The sequence below is a fragment of the Pan troglodytes genome, chromosome 1, assembly GCF_028858775.2.
Source record: "Pan troglodytes isolate AG18354 chromosome 1, NHGRI_mPanTro3-v2.0_pri, whole genome shotgun sequence".
NCBI lineage: Eukaryota > Metazoa > Chordata > Mammalia > Primates > Hominidae > Pan > Pan troglodytes.
Genome location: NC_072398.2, coordinates 213,863,421 through 213,883,020, shown reverse-complemented (window position 1 = coordinate 213,883,020; position 19,600 = coordinate 213,863,421). Strand labels below are relative to the sequence as shown.

General features: G+C 50.1%; 1 protein-coding gene across 3 annotated transcripts in view; it reads left to right on the top strand.

The window, feature by feature from the left end:
* Positions 1 to 19,600, top strand: part of PADI4 (peptidyl arginine deiminase 4) — a 55,456-nt gene that overhangs the window by 20,461 nt on the left and 15,395 nt on the right. For 2 of the 3 annotated variants that reach the window (XR_001718324.3, XM_016955009.3), the window contains exons 2-10: positions 2,340 to 2,520; positions 5,310 to 5,376; positions 7,528 to 7,595; positions 9,381 to 9,498; positions 11,031 to 11,156; positions 13,276 to 13,454; positions 13,632 to 13,735; positions 17,360 to 17,471; positions 19,269 to 19,376. Coding sequence is in view for 2 of the 3 variants with exons in the window: in XM_016955009.3 (XP_016810498.2) it covers positions 2,340 to 2,520; positions 5,310 to 5,376; positions 7,528 to 7,595; positions 9,381 to 9,498; positions 11,031 to 11,156; positions 13,276 to 13,454; positions 13,632 to 13,735; positions 17,360 to 17,471; positions 19,269 to 19,376 (1,063 nt within the window). In the remaining variant the exon portion in view is untranslated. The remainder of the gene's footprint in view (positions 1 to 2,339; positions 2,521 to 5,309; positions 5,377 to 7,527; positions 7,596 to 9,380; positions 9,499 to 11,030; positions 11,157 to 13,275; positions 13,455 to 13,631; positions 13,736 to 17,359; positions 17,472 to 19,268; positions 19,377 to 19,600) is intronic. The other variant, XM_016955012.3, reaches the window with a different exon arrangement.

Sequence of the window (19,600 nt, the reverse complement as noted above, 5' to 3'; positions counted from 1 at the left end):
AGGGAGACCCTGTCTCTAAAAAAAAAAAAATAAGTTTAACTCTAAAAAATCTAGAGTTAAACAATAACTTAATTCCCATTTTAATCAAGGACCTCAAAATACTTCAACTCTCTCATCCTCCTGCTAAATTATATTCTGCCTTTTTTATCCCACAGTTTTTATGACTTTTTTGTATACAATGTTGGTTTAGATTTACCAAAATATTTACCATTTTATTTGTTCACGATTCTTTGTTGCACTTCAGACCATTCTTATGACATCAGATACCTCCATCCTAAACTATGCCTTCAGAAATTGCCTTGGTGAAAATCTGATTTTAAAATATCGGTTTTTGTTCATCCAAAAATATCTATATTAAGATATTTTTATTATGATATTTATTAAGATATCTTAATATAATAAATTATATTAAGATATAATTTATTAATAAAATATTAATATTAATATTTTATTAATATCTTAAATATCTTTATTAAGATATTTTTTGTACGAGTGCACAATTCTAGGTTAACAGTTACAATTGACCCTTGAATAACATTGCGGATAGGACTGCTGACCCCCAATGTAGTTGAAAATCTCTGTATACGGGAGGCTGAGGGAGGAGAATGGCGTGAACCCGGGAGGCGGAGCTTGCAGTGAGCCGAGATCGCGCCACTGCACTCCAGCCTGGGTGACAGAGTGAGACTCCGTCTCAAAAAAAAAAAAAAAAATAGTAAATCTTGTATAACTTTGACTCTCCAAAACTTAACTACTAATAGACTACTGTTGATGGGAGGCTTACCAGTAACATAAACAGTTGATTAACAGATATTTTGTATGTTACATGTATTATATACTGTGGTCTTACAACAAAGTAAGCTAAAGAAAAGAAAATCATAAGGAAGAGAAAATACATTTACTGTTCATTAAGTGGAAGTGGATCATCATAAGGGTCTTCAGCCTCGTCTTCATGTTGAGTAGGCTGAGGAGGAAGAGGGGTTGGTCTTGCTGTCTCAGGGGTGGCAGAGGAGGAAGGAAATCAGAGTAGAAGTGGACTCACGCAGTTCAAACCTGTGCTGTTCAAGGGTCAACTATTTTTCCAAAATACTATAAAGAGATGACACAACTGTTTTTTGGATGTCACTGTTGTTGACAAGTCTGCTTCCAATCGAATTGTTATTTCCTCCCAGATAATCCGACTTTCCTTTCTGAATGCCTTTAAGATCCTCTCTTTGTCTTTGATGTTCTTCACTTTGACCACTGTGTATGTGCATGTGTGTGTATGTTTGTGTGCACATGAAGAAGGCTAATTCTGGGAGATTTACCTTATTTCTCATGAGTTCAGCAATACTTTAAAAAGTATATTTTATCCATGATCCAGTTGTTTCTTAAGAGGAAGGTCCTTCAGAGTACCTGGTCTGCCACAATTCCAGAAGCAGAAGTCTATGATGCTTTGGACATGCACAATCCTGCGTGTGCACAGTGGCGTGGTGGAAACCTCTGGGTGGACACACCCCTCCATGCCTACATCTGTGTGTGTGGGAGCCTTTAGTGTGCCCATCCCTCTGCTATTTTTCTAGTTCAAATGCAAACCCTTCAGGTCAGGGGATTCGCTTTCTGTCAGTCTCATTCCCTCCTGACAACCTTACAGTACTTACTCCCCACGGTCAGAGTAAGCACTGGCTGCTGTTTGGTTTTTACACCTGTTGGGAAAAGGAGTATATTAGTCAGGGTTCTCCAGAGGGACAGAATAATAGGGTGTGTGTGTGTGAGAGAGAGTTTATTAGGGAGAACTGGCTCACACGATCACAAGGCAAAGTCCCACGATCTGCAAGCTGGGGAAGAGAGAAGCTGGCAGTGGCTCAGTCTGAATTTGAAAGCCTCAAACCAAGGAAGCCAACAATGCAGCCTTCAGTCTGTGGCCAAAGGCCCAAGAGCCCCTAGCAAGCCACTGGAGCAAGTCCCAGAGTCGAAAAGCCAATGAACCTGGAGTCTAGTGTCTAAGGGCAGGAGGAGCGGGAGGAAGCATCCAGCATTGGAGAAAGAAGGCAGCCAGAAGCCCCAGTGAGCAAGGTGATCCCACCTCTTCCACCTGTTTTTGTTGTAGCCTTGCTGGCAGCCGACTGGATGGTGCCCACCCATACTGAGGGTGGGTCTTCCTCTCCCAGTCCACTGACTCAAATGCCAACCTCCTCTGGCAACACCCTCACAGATACACCCAGAAAAAATACTTCGCATCTTTCAGTCCAAACAAGCTGACACCTAATATTAACCATCACAAGGAGAAATGCTGGGAGAGCCATGGCTGGCCCAGCCCCTCCTCACTGCATCCTCTGCTTTCCCATGTGTCTTGTCCACAGCTCTGCCCCTGAGGACTGCACATCCTTCAGCATCAACGCCTCCCCAGGGGTGGTCGTGGATATTGCCCATGGCCCTCCAGCCAAGAAGAAATCCACAGGTTCCTCCACATGGCCCCTGGACCCTGGGGTAGAGGTGACCCTGACGATGAAAGCGGCCAGTGTTAGCACAGGCGACCAGAAGGTGAGTGTCATAGCTGTGGGGTGGCAGTGTGGATGGGCTTCAGCAGGGCAGCCACACACACTCTGTCCTGCCATGATCCACAGCACCAGCCTGGCAGAGCCTCTTGCCCTGTGGAAGAGCTCGTGATGGCTTCTTCCAGCCATAGTGTCCTTGGGGACAATAATATACGGCTACCAGGGGTTCATGGAGGTCAGGGTTTAGATTAAACTCTATTCAGCAAACCTTTAGTCAGTACCTAACACATGCCAGACACTGCTAGACACTGCCAGGCACTGGGAATCCAGAAATGAATAAGACAGCTGAGGGTGCAGCCCTCATGGGGCTTACAACCTATGAATGGTGGCGTCAGAGAATCTACTGGTAAACAAACAATTGCAAATGATACTGAGTTCTATGGAGGCCACAAACTGGTAGCCCCAAGGGATGCTGGTCCATGCTCCTGGATCGGTTTCCTGTGTCTGGTATAGAAAATCACCATGGTGGCCGGGCACAGTGGCTCACACCTGTAATCCCAGCACTTTGGGAGGCCGAGGCGGGTGGATCACCTGAGGTCAGGAGTTTGAGACCAGCCTGGCCAACACGGTGAAACCCCATCTCTATTAAAAATACAAAAATTAGCTGGGCGTAGTGGCGAGCGCCTGTAATCCCAGCTACTCAGGAGGCTGAGGCAGGAGAATCGCTTGAACCCGGGAGGGGGAGGTTTCAGTGAGCCAAGATTGCGCCACTTCACTCCAGCCTGGGTGAAAGAGCAAAACTCCGTCTCAAAAAAACAAAAGAAAGAAAATCACCATGGTTTGCTTAAAACAACAGAAATGTATCCTCTCACTGTTCTGGGGTTCAGAAGTCTGAGGTCAAGGCGCCAGCAGGGCCAGATTTTTCTGGAGGCTCCAGGGGAGAATAATTATTTGCCTCTTCCAGCTTCTGGGGGCTGTCAACAGTCTGATCTGTGGCTGTCTCACTCCAGTCTGCTTCCGTGGTCGCACCGCCTCTGCCCCTTCTCTGTGGAATCCCCCTCTGCCTCTCTCATAAGGGCACTTGCCATGGGATTTGGGGCCCAGCTGGATGGTCCAGGGTGATCTCCTCATCTCAAGATCCTTTTTTATTTTTTTGAGACAAGAGTCTCGCTCTGTCGCCCAGGCTGGACTGCAGTGGTGCAATCTCGGCTCACTGCAACCTCCGCCTCCTGGGTTCAAACGATTCTCCTACCTCAGCCTCCCAAGTAGCTGGGATTACAGGCACTCGCCACCATGCCCAGCTAATTTTTGTATTTTTTTTTAGTAGAGATGGGATTTCGCCATGTTGGTCAGGCTGGTCTCAAACTCCTGACCTCAAGTGATCCACTCACCTCGGCCTCCCAAAGTGCTGGGATTACAGGCGTGAGCCACCGCATCTGGTCTCAAGATCCTCAACTTAGATCTGCAAAGACTTTTTTTCCAAATGAAATCACATTGACAAGTTCCAGGGATTAGGATATGGATGTATCTTTTTGGGGACCACCATTCCACCTACTACACCCCCTTTGCCTGTAGATGGGCTCAACAGGACCCTCTGGGGTTCCCACAGATCTCTGGGCCAACAGCCACTTATTCCCAGCAGAACCAGCCAAGCAGGCTTCTCCCTGGGGGAACACAGAGCTTGACTATCCAGGCAGGCTGGGGAGGGGGTGGTCAGGGAAGACTTCCTGAAAGAAGTAGCAAGCTGAAGGATGACACGAACTACCCACCTAAGAGCAGGAGAGAGGAGAGAGTTTGACACAGAGGGGCAGGCTGTGTGCACTCTCTGGATGAGAAAAGGGTGAGACACGTGTTGGGGAAACTGAGGAAGTTCTGTATGGCAAGAAAGGTAGACGGAACAGGAGGTGAAGGAGTCAGTTTGAAGAGTTTGGTATCAGGGACCTCATTTTCTGTGAACAACAGGAAGCCAACAAAAAGTTTTCAGCCAGCGAATAACAAGACAGCATTTGTACTTTAGAAAGATCCCAATGGCTGTGGCCTAGCAAGTAGATAGGATCTAGGGAGTGGGTGGGAGGCAGGGAGACCAGACAGAAGGCTGACACCATGGTCCAGGCAGAGGCAGTGATGGCCGTGGCGTTTTCCTGGATTTCCACTGTCTACAGGGCAGGTCCAAGCACCTCCGCGTGGCCCCTCAGGAGCTCCTCTTCCTCTGGTGGCAGCTCTTTGGCTCTGCTTTGGAAACTCCCCACCGCCATTTTGCTTGGATGTGTCAACCCAGATGCTCCACCCTCCTCTGGCCAATCCGAGGTGTTCTCCTAGGATTTCTGAACCTTGGGCACAGTGGATTGGTGTTTTCTCATCTCTTCCTGAAGAAACCTCCATCCACTCAAAGCTCCTGCTCCCCAGATCCCCCAGGACCCGGCCTTTCCAGGGTCTGGTTCTTCAGGTCTTTCCTTGATCCCTTCTGCTTGCCAGAGTCAGTTCTGTGGCTTATGATCAGCTCTCTCTAGCGCCTCTTCTGCCCCATCTCCAGCTGCTGGGCCCCTACTCCCTTTCCCAGATCTACCTCAAAGCACACTCCTTCACAAACGACCCTGCCAGGCAGAGTGTCTCCATTGCTGGGCCCCCATAGGATGCTCTTCTGTAGCACCAGTCATTCAAGCTTTTTGCTTTCCCTCCATTCCCATCGGATGGGGCCACTCCTTACAGGCTAGGACCAGTTCTTGCCCAACTTTGTCTCCCCAGTGCCCTACCCTGAGCCGGCACATAGGAGGGGGTCCAGTGGGTGTTTGTTGAATGACTAAGAGAAGTCATTAGTGATCTGCTCTCCCATAGGTTCAGATTTCATACTACGGACCCAAGACTCCACCAGTCAAAGCTCTACTCTACCTCACCGGGGTGGGTAAGTGACAACCAGGATCCTAGAGTGCCGTCTCATCCCCTGCCCACCTCCTAATCCCTGCAGGATGTCTCTGTAGGAGAAACTACACCTGGAGCTTACTTTAGACTGAGTAGAGAAAAAGTATGGTTTCTAGCCAGTCAGACATCTGGGAGTTCGAAATATTCCATCCTTAGTCAGTGAACCACAAAGAAATACAATGTGGCAGTGATGGTGCGGGGAATTTTAATTATATCTTAACATTTTGCTTCTCAAGTTAGGAAGTAGGAACATGGATTTTCAATATATGCATCTCCATTAATTTTTTTTTTTTTTTTGAGATGGAGTCTCACCCTGTCACCCAGGCTGGAGTGCAATGGCATGATCTCGGCTCACTGCAACCTGCGTCTCCCAGGTTCAAGCGATCCTCCTGCTTTAGCGTCCCTAGTAGCTGGGACTACAGGCGCTTGCCACCACGCCTGGCTAATTTTTGTATTTTTAGTAGAGATGGAGTTTCACCATGTTGGCCAGGCTGGTCTTGAACTTCTGACCTCAGGTGATCTGCCTGCCTCAGGCTCCCAAAGTGCTGGGATTACTGGCATGAACCACTGCGCCAGGCCCTCTATTCCTTTTTGATACCTCAAATATCTATAACAAAAAGTAGATAATGACACTGTCTTATACAAGAATATAGATAGTGTTCCTCAAATTCCATTATTTATATCTCATCTTCACCATTTCTGCCATATCAATGATCCACCTATACTCATATTTATGTAATGTTCTTCTTTAAATAAAATCCATCCTTAAACTTGACCTCATTTTGAACAATAACATCATGATTAGTATCATTATGTGTATTAAACATATAAGTAGCAGCCAGACATGGTGGCTCACACCTGCAATCCCAGCGCTTTGGAAGGCGGAGGCAGGAGGATCGCTTGAGCACAGGAGTTTGAGACCAGCCTGGGCAACATAGTGAGATCCTGTCTCTACAAAAAATAAAAAAAAAACAGCTGAGCATGGTGGCATGTGCCTGTAGTCCCAGCTACTCAAGAGGCTGATGTGGGAGGATTGCTCGAGCCCAGAAGGTCAAGACTGCATGATTGTGCCACTGCACTCCAGCCTGGGTGACAGAGTGAGACCCAGTCTCAAAAACTAAAAAATATATATATACACACACATATAGGTATAATATGTAGCATATAGAATCTTCAGGTTTCATTTCATTAATGCATTTCATTCATTAATGCATATTTAAGTAATAATACTACAGCACTTACTCGATTGCCAGGCACTGTGCTAAGACTTTACATTTAATCCTTACAGCAATCCAGTGAAATTAGTATTATTATTATCATCCCATTTTACAGATGAGGAAACTGAGGCACAAGAGCTAAACAGACTTGTCCAAGGTCATGCAATTGGTTAGCGAAGGAGTCAGGAAGTCCAGGCCATGAAAGGACAATGCTTCCCCGGCCCTAACTAAGACATGGCTATGAATATGTTTAGAAGGTCATCTGGGTCAGTCTCATGTGGGACAAGGGTCACCATATCATGCTGTGGGGCACACGGATCTATTTTATTGGAATGACCTTGCAGTCATATATTCGGATGAGGGAGGAAGGATTTACAAACAAATGTTTGCTTTCTCAGCCAAGCCATTTGGACAGAGTGGGGGCATGTTCAGGGTTGCAATTTGTCCCCAGATACAGTCACAACACATGTCATGAAGAGCCCGTGGGGCTGGTGTCACCGCTGGGTCCCCCACCCCAAGGTCACTGAGGGCTGGGGCCAGAGTCTTTCGAGAGGCTGGCAGGGTGTGCCTGCAGAGGCTTCACATCGAACCTCTCATTGTGGTCGTTGGGAATTCCTTCCAAAATCCCTGGGGGTGGCCAGACGTGCAGGGTCTGGTGGACATCACAGTTGTGGCCCCGCTGAAGGGGAACAGGTGTGGTCAGAGGCCCCAGCCCTGCTGTCCAAACTGTAGCCAGACTTCCTGGGGGCCATGGAGGAGATGTCTTGAACCTGTGTCTCCTCTGAAGGACGGGAAGAGGGGCTCCCACTATGGGTGCACACAGTCCCCTGGGGAAACGACCTGCCCATTCGGGGCCAGGCTGGGTGCCCCAACCCCGGACCCTCACCAACCTCTCCTCTTACTTGATGGGATTTCAGAAATCTCCCTGTGCGCAGACATCACCCGCACCGGCAAAGTGAAGCCAACCAGAGCTGTGAAAGATCAGGTACCGCTCACCCAAACGCTCCTTTCCTAGTTCTACTGGATTCTCCCCGGGCGCCCCCTTGTGGTGATGGGGCAAATGCTGGTCTGTCTCACGTATTCCGTGTTAACTGTTAAAAAAAGAAAGAAAATTAGCATCGCCATTAATATTTTGGCTTATGTATTTCCCATCTATTTTACAAAATCATATTTTCACCAATTGTGGGTTCAGATGTGTTATCCTACAAACTGGAAACGCTACTGAGTCACCCGGTTAATACACAGCAGAGAGGAAATTCGTGGGCAGGTCTCGACTCTGGCTCAAAAACTCCCTACTCCATGCTCTATAGCTGATATGGGAGAGATTTCTGCAGAGCTGTCTACATGGGGGAATAACAGAGAAAGGAAGAAATGGCAGGGGGAGAGGCGGGAAGGAGGCAGGTGGGGAGAGGGAGGGTGTGTTGTGGAAAGACAGGATGATGGGATGTGCAGAAAGGGCAGGTGAACGCTGTCTTAAACCAGAGTCTGCAGGTAAACCTGAAACCCCAGAGCTGCCTGCACCATTTTATGCTGGTGTGCACTGGGGGCTGTGCCCTGTAAAAAGATGAAGATCCTTTGTGGGGTCAGCAAAAGTGGGAAGAAAAATTACAACTCTAGGAGTAGAATCTGTCCCTGTATCCCTCCCGAAATGCAGTCATTTCCCGGGGGCAAACGCTCTCCCGCGAAGGGAGGCGCCATCACTATTAGATCCCTACAGGGTGGGGCTGCTTAATGTGCTTTAATCTCTAGACAGATATAAACTGGCTGCTAAGAATAGTACCACACTTTGCTGAATGAGTAATTAAGAGTTCACATAATAGTAACTATTTAGGTTAGAATCTTGACATACATATTTAGCTGCATTTGGAGAGTCAAGCTCAACATTTTATTTATTTATTTATTTATTGAGATGGAGTCATGCTCTGTCTCCCAGGCTGGAGTGCAGGGGCGGTTCACCGCAACCTCCGCCTCCCAGGTTCAAGCGATTCTCCTACCTCAGCCTCCTGAGTAGCTGCAATTACAGGTGCACGCCTCCACGCCCAGCTAATTTTTGTATTTTTAGTAGAGACAGGGTTTCGCCATGTTGGCCAGGCTGGTCTTGAACTCCTGACCTCAGGTGATCTGCCTGCCTCAGCCTCCCAAAGTGCTGGGATTACAGGTGTGAGCCACCGCGCCCAGCCAACATTTCTTAAAAGCTGTTAAAATCCATGTGACTGTCTTGGGCTCCTTTTTTTAAATGGATGAATTGTGTTTTGGGTGAATTTGGTTGTGACTTTTGGAGTAAAAGGCAAAAATCCACTCCTGAGATCAAATAATTAATTGATGTGGGAGCAAGATGTGTAAACTGCACTGGGTTAAAGAAGTGATGGGGGCCGGGTGTGGTGGCTCATGCCTGTAATCCCAGCACTTTGGGAGGCTGAGGAGGATGGATCATGAGGTCAAGAGATTGAGCCATCCTGGCCAACATGGTGAAACCCCATCTCTACTAGAAATACAAAAATTAGCCAGGTGTGGTGGCACGCGCCTATAGTACCAGCTACTCAGGAGGCTGAGGCAGGAGAATCACTTGAACCTGGGGGGTGGAGGTTGCAGTGAGCCAAGATCACGCCACTGCACTCCAGCCTGGCAGCAGAGGGAGACTCCGTCTCAAAAAAATAATAAATAAATAAATTAATTAAAAAAAAGAGGTGATGGGGAGTTGCTATGCCTCCTGCAAGAGTTGGAGGGCTCTATGCTAGTCTAAGCGTGACTCTTCCCTGCTGGTGTCCAGAGGACCTGGACCTGGGGCCCTTGTGGACAGGGTGCCATCCTGCTGGTGAACTGTGACAGAGACAATCTCGAATCTTCTGCCATGGACTGCGAGGATGATGAAGTGCTTAACAGCGAAGGTAAAGAGCATTTGCTAGCTAACGGGAAGGGCTTTTTATAAAGCCCTTTTGCCCACATAGCCTGAACCTGGTGACGGCCCTCTGAAATAAGGGTTATTGAAAGCATGTTCTTGTTGGCATATCTGTTTTATAGGTGAAGCAATGGGCAAAGGCCCTCGGGGGGCAAGTGACCTCCCCAAGCTCACACAGCGGTCAGGGAAGAGCTGAGGCCAGTGCTGTCTCCTGATGCCTCCTACAGGCCCTGGTTTCCATGCCTCACCCTGCTGCCCAACCTAAACGCTCTTAGGTCAAACCTGGAGCCTGAAATCCTTCGAAATGAAAGCTTTTCATTCCCAAACTCATATCAGAGCAGCCCCTGAGACCTCTGCCATAGGCCGGGCACGACTCTGAGCACTTTGGAATGATTAACTCATTTGATCTTCCAACACAAACCTTTATAGATAGGAAAGCCAAGGCATGGGGAACTTAAGCAATTTGCCCAAGGTCACAGCACTGATACGTAGCAGACTCGGGGTTTGAACCCCAGACGTCCCAACACCGGAGCAGGTTTAGGGGCATGAGGATGGTGGGGGATGCAGGATCTCTGCAGGCAAACCTCTGGGCTGCTAAGGGGGTGGCTCCGGGGTTGAAGTGAGGACACATTATCCACCTGCGCTGGAGGAAGGTGCTAAGGGGCTCGGGCTGGCAGGCCTTCCTGGGGAGCTCTTAGAATAACACAGAAATGGATGTATTTTCAAGTTGCATGTAGTTGGCCTGGCCCGATGCCAGGGGACAGCCTCTGTACAGTGCCTGACATGCAGTAATAATCACAACAGCTGCCCTTTGTGGGCACTCCCGGCGTGCCAAGAGCTGGTATAAGCACTGTGTATCACCTCACTTTATCTTCACAACCGTTCTATGGTGGGTACAACTCTTGCCCCTGTCTTAGTGATGAGGAAACAGAGGCAGAGAAAGCTGAAATCCGTTTCCTAAGCCCACCCAGATCCCAGATTCAAACCAAATTGACCGCAAAGCCTTTAAGCCCTTGGCTATCAGTCAGTCCCTCGGGAACCATCTCTTCACTCTCCCCACCCTCTACCCCTTCTTGGCTATTGTTCAAGTTGGTTCACAAACCCCACTTCTTGCTCAGGACCAGCACAGAAACCTTTCACTCGTTCATTGCACAAATCTCAGCCGAGAGCCTGCCGCCTGCTGGTCATTGTTCTAGGGAGTTCTCGGCTTTCTAGGTTCAAGATTCAGGGAACGTTGCAAGGAACAAAATATTAATAAATGTGGTCCCCGCTTTGCTGAGGTTACATCCCCAGCTCATCCTAGTGGGAGGAGACCAAAACCTTAATGAGCTCTCATTCCAAAATGAAAACCATCATTTAAATACTCAAAATAGCACAAAGAAAAGAAAACCAGGCAACATGGTAAAGGGAAGTCTCAGGGGAGTGGTGGGGTGTGAGGCTCCACCAGGAGGTGAGGTGGCTATGGGAAACCAGCAGTGGTCTCAGGGGCCTGTGACTCAGGCAATGCCCTTTTCATCCCAGACCTGCAGGACATGTCGCTGATGACCCTGAGCACGAAGACCCCCAAGGACTTCTTCACCAACCATACACTGGTGCTCCACGTGGCCAGGTCGGAGATGGACAAAGTGAGGGTGTTTCAGGCCACACGTAAGTCATCCCCATCTGTGTTCCCCTCCTGCCCTGGCCAACGGGGCACAATCCCGTCACACAGCTGTGTGGCAGACAAATCCTGAGCACCTACTATGTGCCGAGTTCTAAGAACAGCAGACACAACAGTGGGCAAGACAGACGACATCTCGTCTACTACCTTCTAGTTGGAGGACACAGACAAAATGACTTGTTATTGCTCCCTGCTTTTCTCTCTCTCTCTCTCACATGCACACACACACACACACACACACACCTCCTGGTTATAGATTTTGAGTGCAAGCTGACAGCATGTGGCATGTAATCATTTGTTCTGCAACATCCTGCTAATCAGAGACATCAGGAACTTCTCAGTGACCCACGAGCACCTGCAACTAAGTAGGTGCCAGGTTGATCCCAGGCACGGGGCACAGAGCCATGACTGTGACCAAGTCCCTGCCCTCGTGTTGCTTTCATCTTAGTGGCTGGGAGAACTATAGGTAAAATAATTACATAAAACACCTAGTGTGTCCAACGCTGTGACATGCTATGTAGAAGAATGTGGCAGGGAAGGGGATGTGGAGTGAGGAGTGGAGTTCGGGGTGTGTGGAGAGAGGGTGGCCAGGGAAGGTGTCCCCCATGAGGTGCCATGTGAGCAGAGGGAGGTATAGGAACAGCCAGGCAGACACCTAGGGGAAGGGCGTTCCAGGCAGAGGGAACGGCAAGTGCGTGGGCCCTGAGGTGAGATCATGCCTGTGGTTTGGAGGAATGCAGGGAGGCTAGTGCAGCTGGGGCGGAATGTGCAAGGGTTAAAGTGGGGGTTGAGGGTGGAAGAGACAGGGCAGAGGGGAAGGGGGAGGTCAGGTAGGCGTATATTGACTTTGGCTTCTGGATGGAAGGAGATGGAGAACGCCATGGGAGGGTTTTTTTTTGCACGGGCCTGACAATCATTCTGATCCTGATCATTCTGCCTGGTCTATTCCAAGCTTTTTTTTTTTTTTAATTTTTTTTTTTGAGAGAGTCTCACTCTGTTGCCCCGGCTGGAGTGCAGTGGTGCCATCTCGGTTCACTGCAACCTCCACCTCCTGGGTTCCAGCGATTCTCCTGCCTCAGCCTCCCCAGTAGCTGAGGTTACAAGCATGTGCCACCACATCCAGCTAATTTTTGTATTTTTAGTAGAGATGGGATTTCACCAGGTTGGCCAGACTGGTCTCGAACTCCTGACCTCAAATGATCCACTTGCCTCAGCCTCCCCAAGCAGTAGGATTACAGACACCATGAGCAGCCTCTGTTTCTTTTTTCTTTTTTTCTTTTTTTTTTGAGATGGAGTCTCTCTCTGTCGCCAGGCTGGAGTGCAGTGGTGCAATCTCAACTCACTGCAACCTCCACCTCCTGGGTTCAAGCGACTCTCCTGCCTCAGCCTCCCGAGTAGCTGTGATTATGGGCATCCACCACAATGCCTGGCTAATTTTTTTGTGTTTTTAGTAGAGATGGGCTTTCACCATGTTGGCCAGGCTGGTCTGGATCTCCTGACCTTGTGATCCTCCTGCCTCGGCCTCCCAAAGTGCTGGGATTACAGGCGTAAGCCACCACACCCGGGCTGTTTCATTCTCAAAGTGATTAAACTGACACTGATTTGGTGACAGGTCAACTTATTGCCTCCACTCAGGCATCACCTCCTCCAGGAAGTTCTCAGGGATTCCCTCTATCACAGCTGTCTGCTATTTTCATGATCTCTGCTTCTCCCTACTCACCCGTAAGACTGTGCACTCTCTGGGGGTGAGGATAGGAGGACAGTGACTCTGTCTCCCTGGTCCCCTGCTGTGCCCCTGTCCCCCGCTGACATCTGGCTAGAGCAGATGCTCAGGAATGAGTGAAGGAATGGTGTATACTGGACTTCCTGTAAAGTTTGGAATGGCTCAGGCACCCCTGCCACACCCTTCTGGGACTTCAGCCGGGGAGTCCCAGCTAGGACTTCAGTCCTTTTCTCCTAAGGGGACTGGCCAGATTTGGCTGCAAGGGGTTCTCTGATGGTGGCATGTGGTGACCCTAGGAAAGGCTTCTGGGGAGCACTGAGGAGAGGAGGAAAGGTCTTCAGAAGTGGGGACGCAGACCTGAGTCTCCCCTGCCTCTCTCCTAGGGGGCAAACTGTCCTCCAAGTGCAGCGTAGTCTTGGGTCCCAAGTGGCCCTCTCACTACCTGATGGTCCCCGGTGGAAAGCACAACATGGACTTCTACGTGGAGGCCCTCGCTTTCCCGGACACCGACTTCCCGGGGCTCATTACCCTCACCATCTCCCTGCTGGACACGTCCAACCTGGTAGGCCGAGAAGGCAGCCCTGCGTCGGGGGCCTGGGCTTCCAGGCAGTGGCCTGGCTGGGGAAAGGGGTACAGAGCCCAGCTGGGCAGGGGGTCTCCAAACAGCTGCAGGAAGTGGTAGGGGCTGGGCCCTGGCAGCGGTGACAGCCCCTCCTTCCCTTTACCCCTTCCCCTGCAGGAGCTCCCCGAGGCTGTGGTGTTCCAAGACAGCGTGGTCTTCCGCGTGGCGCCCTGGATCATGACCCCCAACACCCAGCCCCCGCAGGAGGTGTACGCGTGCAGGTGAGAGGTCCTGGGGTGCTGGGGTGGGTCCAGACAACAAAGAGCCTGAGTTCCATCCGCAGCACTCACTGTGTGATGGGAAAAACAGTCACCCCTCCCCTGCCCACTGAGAGCTTGCTGCTTGTTGGGGACTCTAAAAAGGCAGGGAGGTTCCCTACTGTTGTTGTCATTGCCTCTGTCCTGCCCTGATGCAGCTGAGGCTACGTTAACTCCCAGGGGCCTGTAGAGTGTGTCCCATGGACCTTGTGCACCAGAAACTCCTGGGAACTCATTTAAAATGCACCTTTCTGGGCTGGGCACGGTGGCTCACGTCTGTAATCCTAGCACTTTGGGAGGCCGAGGCAGGTGGATCACTTAAGATCAGAAGTTTGAGATCAGCCCAGCCAACATGGTGAAACCCTGTCTCTACTAAAAAATACAAAAATTGGCCGGGCATGGTGGCGCATGCCTATAATCCAGCTACTCAGGAGGCCGAGGCACGAGAATTGCTTGAACCCTGGAGGCGGAGGTTGCAGTGAGCTGAGATTGCGCCACTGCGCTCCAGCCTGGGCAACACAGCGAGACTCCATCTCAAAAATAAAATAACCAGCCTGGCCAACATGGTGAAACCCCGTCTCTACTAAAAATACAAAAAATTAGCCAGGTGTTGTGGCATGTGCCTGTAATCCCAGCTACTCGGGAGGCTGAGGCAGGAGAATTGCTTGAACCCAGGAGGCCAAGGTTGCAGTGAACCAAGATTGCACCATTGCACTCTAGCCTGGGCGACAGAGCAAGACTCCGTCTCGAGAAAATTAAAAATAATAAAAATTAAAAATTAAATTAAATTAAATTAAATTTAAATTAAATAAAATGCACCTTTCTGGCTGCCTGTGAGCTGCTGGGTCTTATCCCTGGGGATGGGGCCCATCTGCGTTTTGGGGAGGCCCAGGCAATCTTCCTGCAGTCTGAGAGCCCCTGACAAGTGTTCTGGGGTCTCAGGAGACCCTCTCCTCCCCTCTTCTGATACCTTCAGGGGCAGAAGAGTAAGAGGGTAATGTGGTCAGGACGCAGGCTGGAATCCAGTGAGGACTGTATTCCAGTCCCAGCACTGTTCCAGGTGGTATGACCTTGAACAGTGAACTCATATTCTGTCTTCTCCCAGGTTGATATGGTTTGGCTCTGTGTCTCCACCCAAATCTTATCTTGAATTGTACTCCCACAATTCCCACGTGTTCTGGGAGGGACCTGGTGGGAGATAATTTGAATCATGGAGGTGGTTTGCCCCATACCATTCTCATGGTAGTGAATAAGTCTCATGAGATCTGATGGTTTTATCAGGGGTTTCCACTTTTGCATCTTGCTCATTTTCTCTTGCCGCCACCATGTAAGAAGTGCCTTTTGCCTCCCACCATGGCGTCCCCAGCCATGTGGGAGTGTAAGTCCAATTAAACCTCTTTTCCTTCCTAGTCTCAGGTATGTTTTTATCAGCAGCGTGAAAATGGACTAATACAGTAAATTGATACCAGTAGAGGGGGGCGTTGCTGAAAAGATACCCAAAATGTGGAAGCAACTTTGGAACTGGGTAACAGACAGAGGTTGGAACGGTTTGGAGGGCTCAGAGGAAGACAGGAAAATGTGGGAAAGTTTGGAACTTTCTAGAGACTTGTTGAATGGCTTTGACAAAAATACTGATAATGATATGAACAATGAAATCCAGACTGAGATGGTCTCAGATGGAGATGAGGAACTTGTTGGGAACTGGAGCAAAGGTGACTCTTGTTATGTTATAGCAAAGAGACTGGTGGCATTTTGTACCTGCCCTAGAGATTTGTGGAACTTTGAACTTGAGAGAGATGATTTAGGGTATCTGGCAGAAGAAATTTCTAAGCAGCAAGGCATTCAAGAGGTGACTTGGGTGCTGTTAAAGGCATCCAGTTTTAAAAGGGAAGCAGAGCATAAAAGTTCAGAAAAGTTGCAGCCTGACAATGCAATCGAAAACAAAATCTCATTTTCTGAGGAGAAATTCAAGCCAGCTGCAGAAATTTGCATAAGTAACAAGGAGCTTAATGTTAAGCCACAAGGCAATGGGGAAAATGTCTCCAGGGCATGTCAGAGGTCTTCATGGCAGCCCCTCCCGTCACAGGCCCAGAGGCCTAGGAGAAAATGGTTTCGTAGGCCAGGCCCAGCGTCCCCATGCTATGTGCAGCCTAGGTACTTGGTGCCCTGCATCCCAGCTGCTCCAGCCATGGCTAAAAGGGGCCAGCATAGAGCTCAGGCCGTGGCTTCAGAGGGTGCAAGCCCCAAGCCTTGGCAGTTTCCACATGGTGTTGAGCCTGCAAGTGCACAGTAGTCAAGAATTGGGATTTGGGAACCTCTGCCTTGATTTCCAAAGATGTGTGGAAACGCCTAGATGCCCAGGCAGAAGTTTGCTGCAGCGGTGGGGTTCTCATGGAAAACCTCTGCTACAGCAGTGCAGAGGGGAAATGTTGGTTTGGAGCCCCCACACAGAGTCCCTACTGGGACACCACGTAGTGGAGTTGTGAGAAGAGGGCCACTGTCCTCCAGACTCCAGAAGGGTAGATCCACTGACAGCTTGCACAATGTGCCTGGAAAAGCCACAGACACTCAACACCAGCCTGTGAAACTGGCCTCCCAGGAGGGAGGCTATACCCTGCAAAGCCACAGGGGCGGAGCTGCCCAAGACCATGGGAACCCACCTCTTGTGTCAGCATGACCTGGATGTGAGACCTGGAGTCAAAGATCATTTTGGAGCTTTAAAATTTGACTGCCCTGCTGGATTTTGGACTTGCATGGGCCCTGTAACCCCCTTGTTTTGGCCAATTTCTCCCATTTGGAACGGTTGTATTTACCCAAAACCTGTACCCCCATTGTATCTAGGAAGTAACTAGCTTGCTTTTGATTTTACAGGCTCATAGGAGGAAGGGACTTGCCCTGTCTCAGATGAGATTTTGGATTGTGAACTTTTGGGTTAATGCTGAAATGAGTTAAGACTTTGGGGGACTGTTGGGAAGGCATGATTGATTTTGAAATGTGAGGATATGAGATTTGGAGGGGCCAGGGGCAGGATGATATGCTTTGGCTCTGTGTCCCCACCCAAATCTCATCTTGAAATGTACTCTCATAATTCCCAAGTGTTGTGGGAGGGACCCAGTGGGAGATAATTTGAATCATGGTGGCAGTTTCTCCCATACTGTTCTCGTGATAGTAAATAAGTCTCATGAGTTCTGATGGTTTTATCAGGGGTTTCTCCTTTTGCTTCTTCCTCATTTTCTCTTGCCACCGCCATGTAAGAAGTGCCTTTTGCCTCCCGCCATGGCCTCCCCAGCCATGTGGAACTGTAAGTCCAATTAAACCTCTTTTTCTTCCCAGTCTCAAGTATGTCTTTATCAGCAGCGTGAAAACGGACTAATACACGGGTGGAAGGGGTACCCACTAGTTCCTGGCTCATAACTTGTTAGATGGATTCCACGAGCTAATGGCTGCTAAGAGCAGATGGACCAGACATGCCAGGAGCCTCTGTTCAGGCCACAGGTGATGCCTGAACACCTGTGTGTCCCTCCCCATCCTTCCAGGCTGAGCTTCAAAATCCAGAGCACTAAGGAGCTACTTTTCTGCTCTCTCTAGTATTTTTGAAAATGAGGACTTCCTGAAGTCAGTGACTACTCTGGCCATGAAAGCCAAGTGCAAGCTGACTATCTGCCCTGAGGAGGAGAACATGGATGACCAGTGGATGCAGGTATGTGCCCTGTGGGGCAGGCAGGGTGAATGTCCCTGAGGGCCAAGAGACACTTGGGGGACCCGGGCTCCTGGGGTTCAGCCTGGTGCCTCACTGGCCACCCTTCCTTAGATGGACAGGGAGATAGGAACCTGAGAGGTCCTTGGGCCGGGAGGCTCGAGCAAGTGATTCGTCTGACGTTTGCTGTGGGCCACTGCAAGCCCACTGCAGTCACCAAGACGAAAGCCACCTTCCTGCTTGAAAACACTCAGGTGGCCTCGGGAAATGACGTGAAGCTCGGGAGATTGGTGCTCAACCAGCCCCTCAAGTGGTCCTCCCTCCAGGCTGTCCATCTTGGGCCCAGCCACCAAAGCAGGTCACACCCCAGCTCCAGCACTTCCCATGGCTCCCATCTCCTCCTGCTTAGTCTGTTTCCAGGCCCTCTCAGCCTGCCTGGTTCCCTTCCCTGGGGCCAGCCTGCCACTGTGCCTGGAAACACATGATTACCAGTCTCTGTTTCCGTGCCACTCCCCCATCATGCCAGGAGTGCCCCAAGGACTGAGACTGGGCCTCATCCAGCCTAGCACCCTGACCCTCCCCACCACTGCCTTGCTTTGCCTTGGGACCCCGTCCTTCCATGCCGCACCCCTGCGGTGCTGTCTCTTGGACCCATCTCCCCATTCCCATCCCCCATCTCCAATCCATATCGGTGAATCCCAGCACAAATGCTCCTCGTCCATAAATTTCCCCCGTCATCCCCAGCAGGAATTCATCCCTCTTTCTTTTCACCCCCACACAACATCCTCTCTTCCTTTCTTGCCATTCCATCTTTTTTTTTTTTTTTCACTCTTGTTGCCCAGGCTGGAGTGCAATGGCTCGATCTCGGCTCATCACAACCTCTGCCTCCCGGGTTCAAATGATTCTCCTGCCTCAGCCTCCTGAGTAGCTGTGATTACAGGCATGTGCCACCACGCCTGGCTAATTTTGTATTTTTAGTAGAGATGGGGTTTCTCCGTGTTGGTCAGGCTGGTCTCGAACTCCTGACCTCAGGTGATCCACCCACCTCAGCCTCCCAAAGTGCTGGGCTTACAGGCGTGAGTTACTGCACCTGGCTGCCATTCCATTTTTTTGATACCAAGTTGGCCTGTGTGAAATTGCTGATATGCGCCATTTTTGATTTGCAAGAGTGGAACTTTCATCTGGTTCATCCTAATAGTAACTTATAATAGTGATTATGTCCAACATCACACCTGCCTGCTAGAATACAAGCCTGCAGAGGCGGAATTTTCAGCAGATTCATTTCTGAAACCTCCCTGTGCTCCTCCTGCTGCTCCAGTGGCCCAGGCTGGGTCTTATCTGCCCTCCTTTGGGGAGGAGGCCGCGAGCCCTGGTGCCAACAGGTCTTCTCTGGCCCATCCTAGCTGCATCGGGAGCCCCTCCTCTGTGTCCCCACAGACCCCTCAACCCCTCACCCCCCATCACCTCGTAACCCTTGTGCCCACTGCCTGGCTCCCTTGTTTTCTCACCTTGAGGAGGGGTCTCAGTTTTGCTCACCAGGGGTCCCCAGCACTGGCCCAGGCACCACCAGGAGTAGGAGGGAAGGGCACTCCTGCAGGCTCATGGCCTCTCGTGCACTGGGCAAACAGGGGGCAATAAGCTCCGCTTCTGAGCCCCTTCTCTGAGATCAAACATCCCATAGGAATGTGCCCTCGACTGCAAGGGTGAGAGTGAGTGGATGGTTTCATGCCCCCATCCTGGCGTCGGGCACCAAGACCCAGGCAGCATGCGCAACAGCCTCCTCTCCACTCACTCCCACAGGATGAAATGGAGATCGGCTACATCCAAGCCCCACACAAAACGCTGCCCGTGGTCTTCGACTCTCCAAGGAACAGAGGCCTGAAGGAGTTTCCCATCAAACGCGTGATGGTACCTGCATGGGGTGGGGAGGGGGCACAGCTGCCGAAACCCTCTTGTCTTGAGACTCCCTCCTTTTAGCCTGCCTTCCCCACCCGTGCCTGTAGCTGAGTAGCCCAGTGCAAGCAAGTGGAATTCCTACCGAAGTGGGAGCATGTAGGTGGGGCTTGTTATTTTTTTATTAGCAAGATAAGATCTGGCTCTTCATTTCCCCAAACCCTTGTCACCCGTGAGCT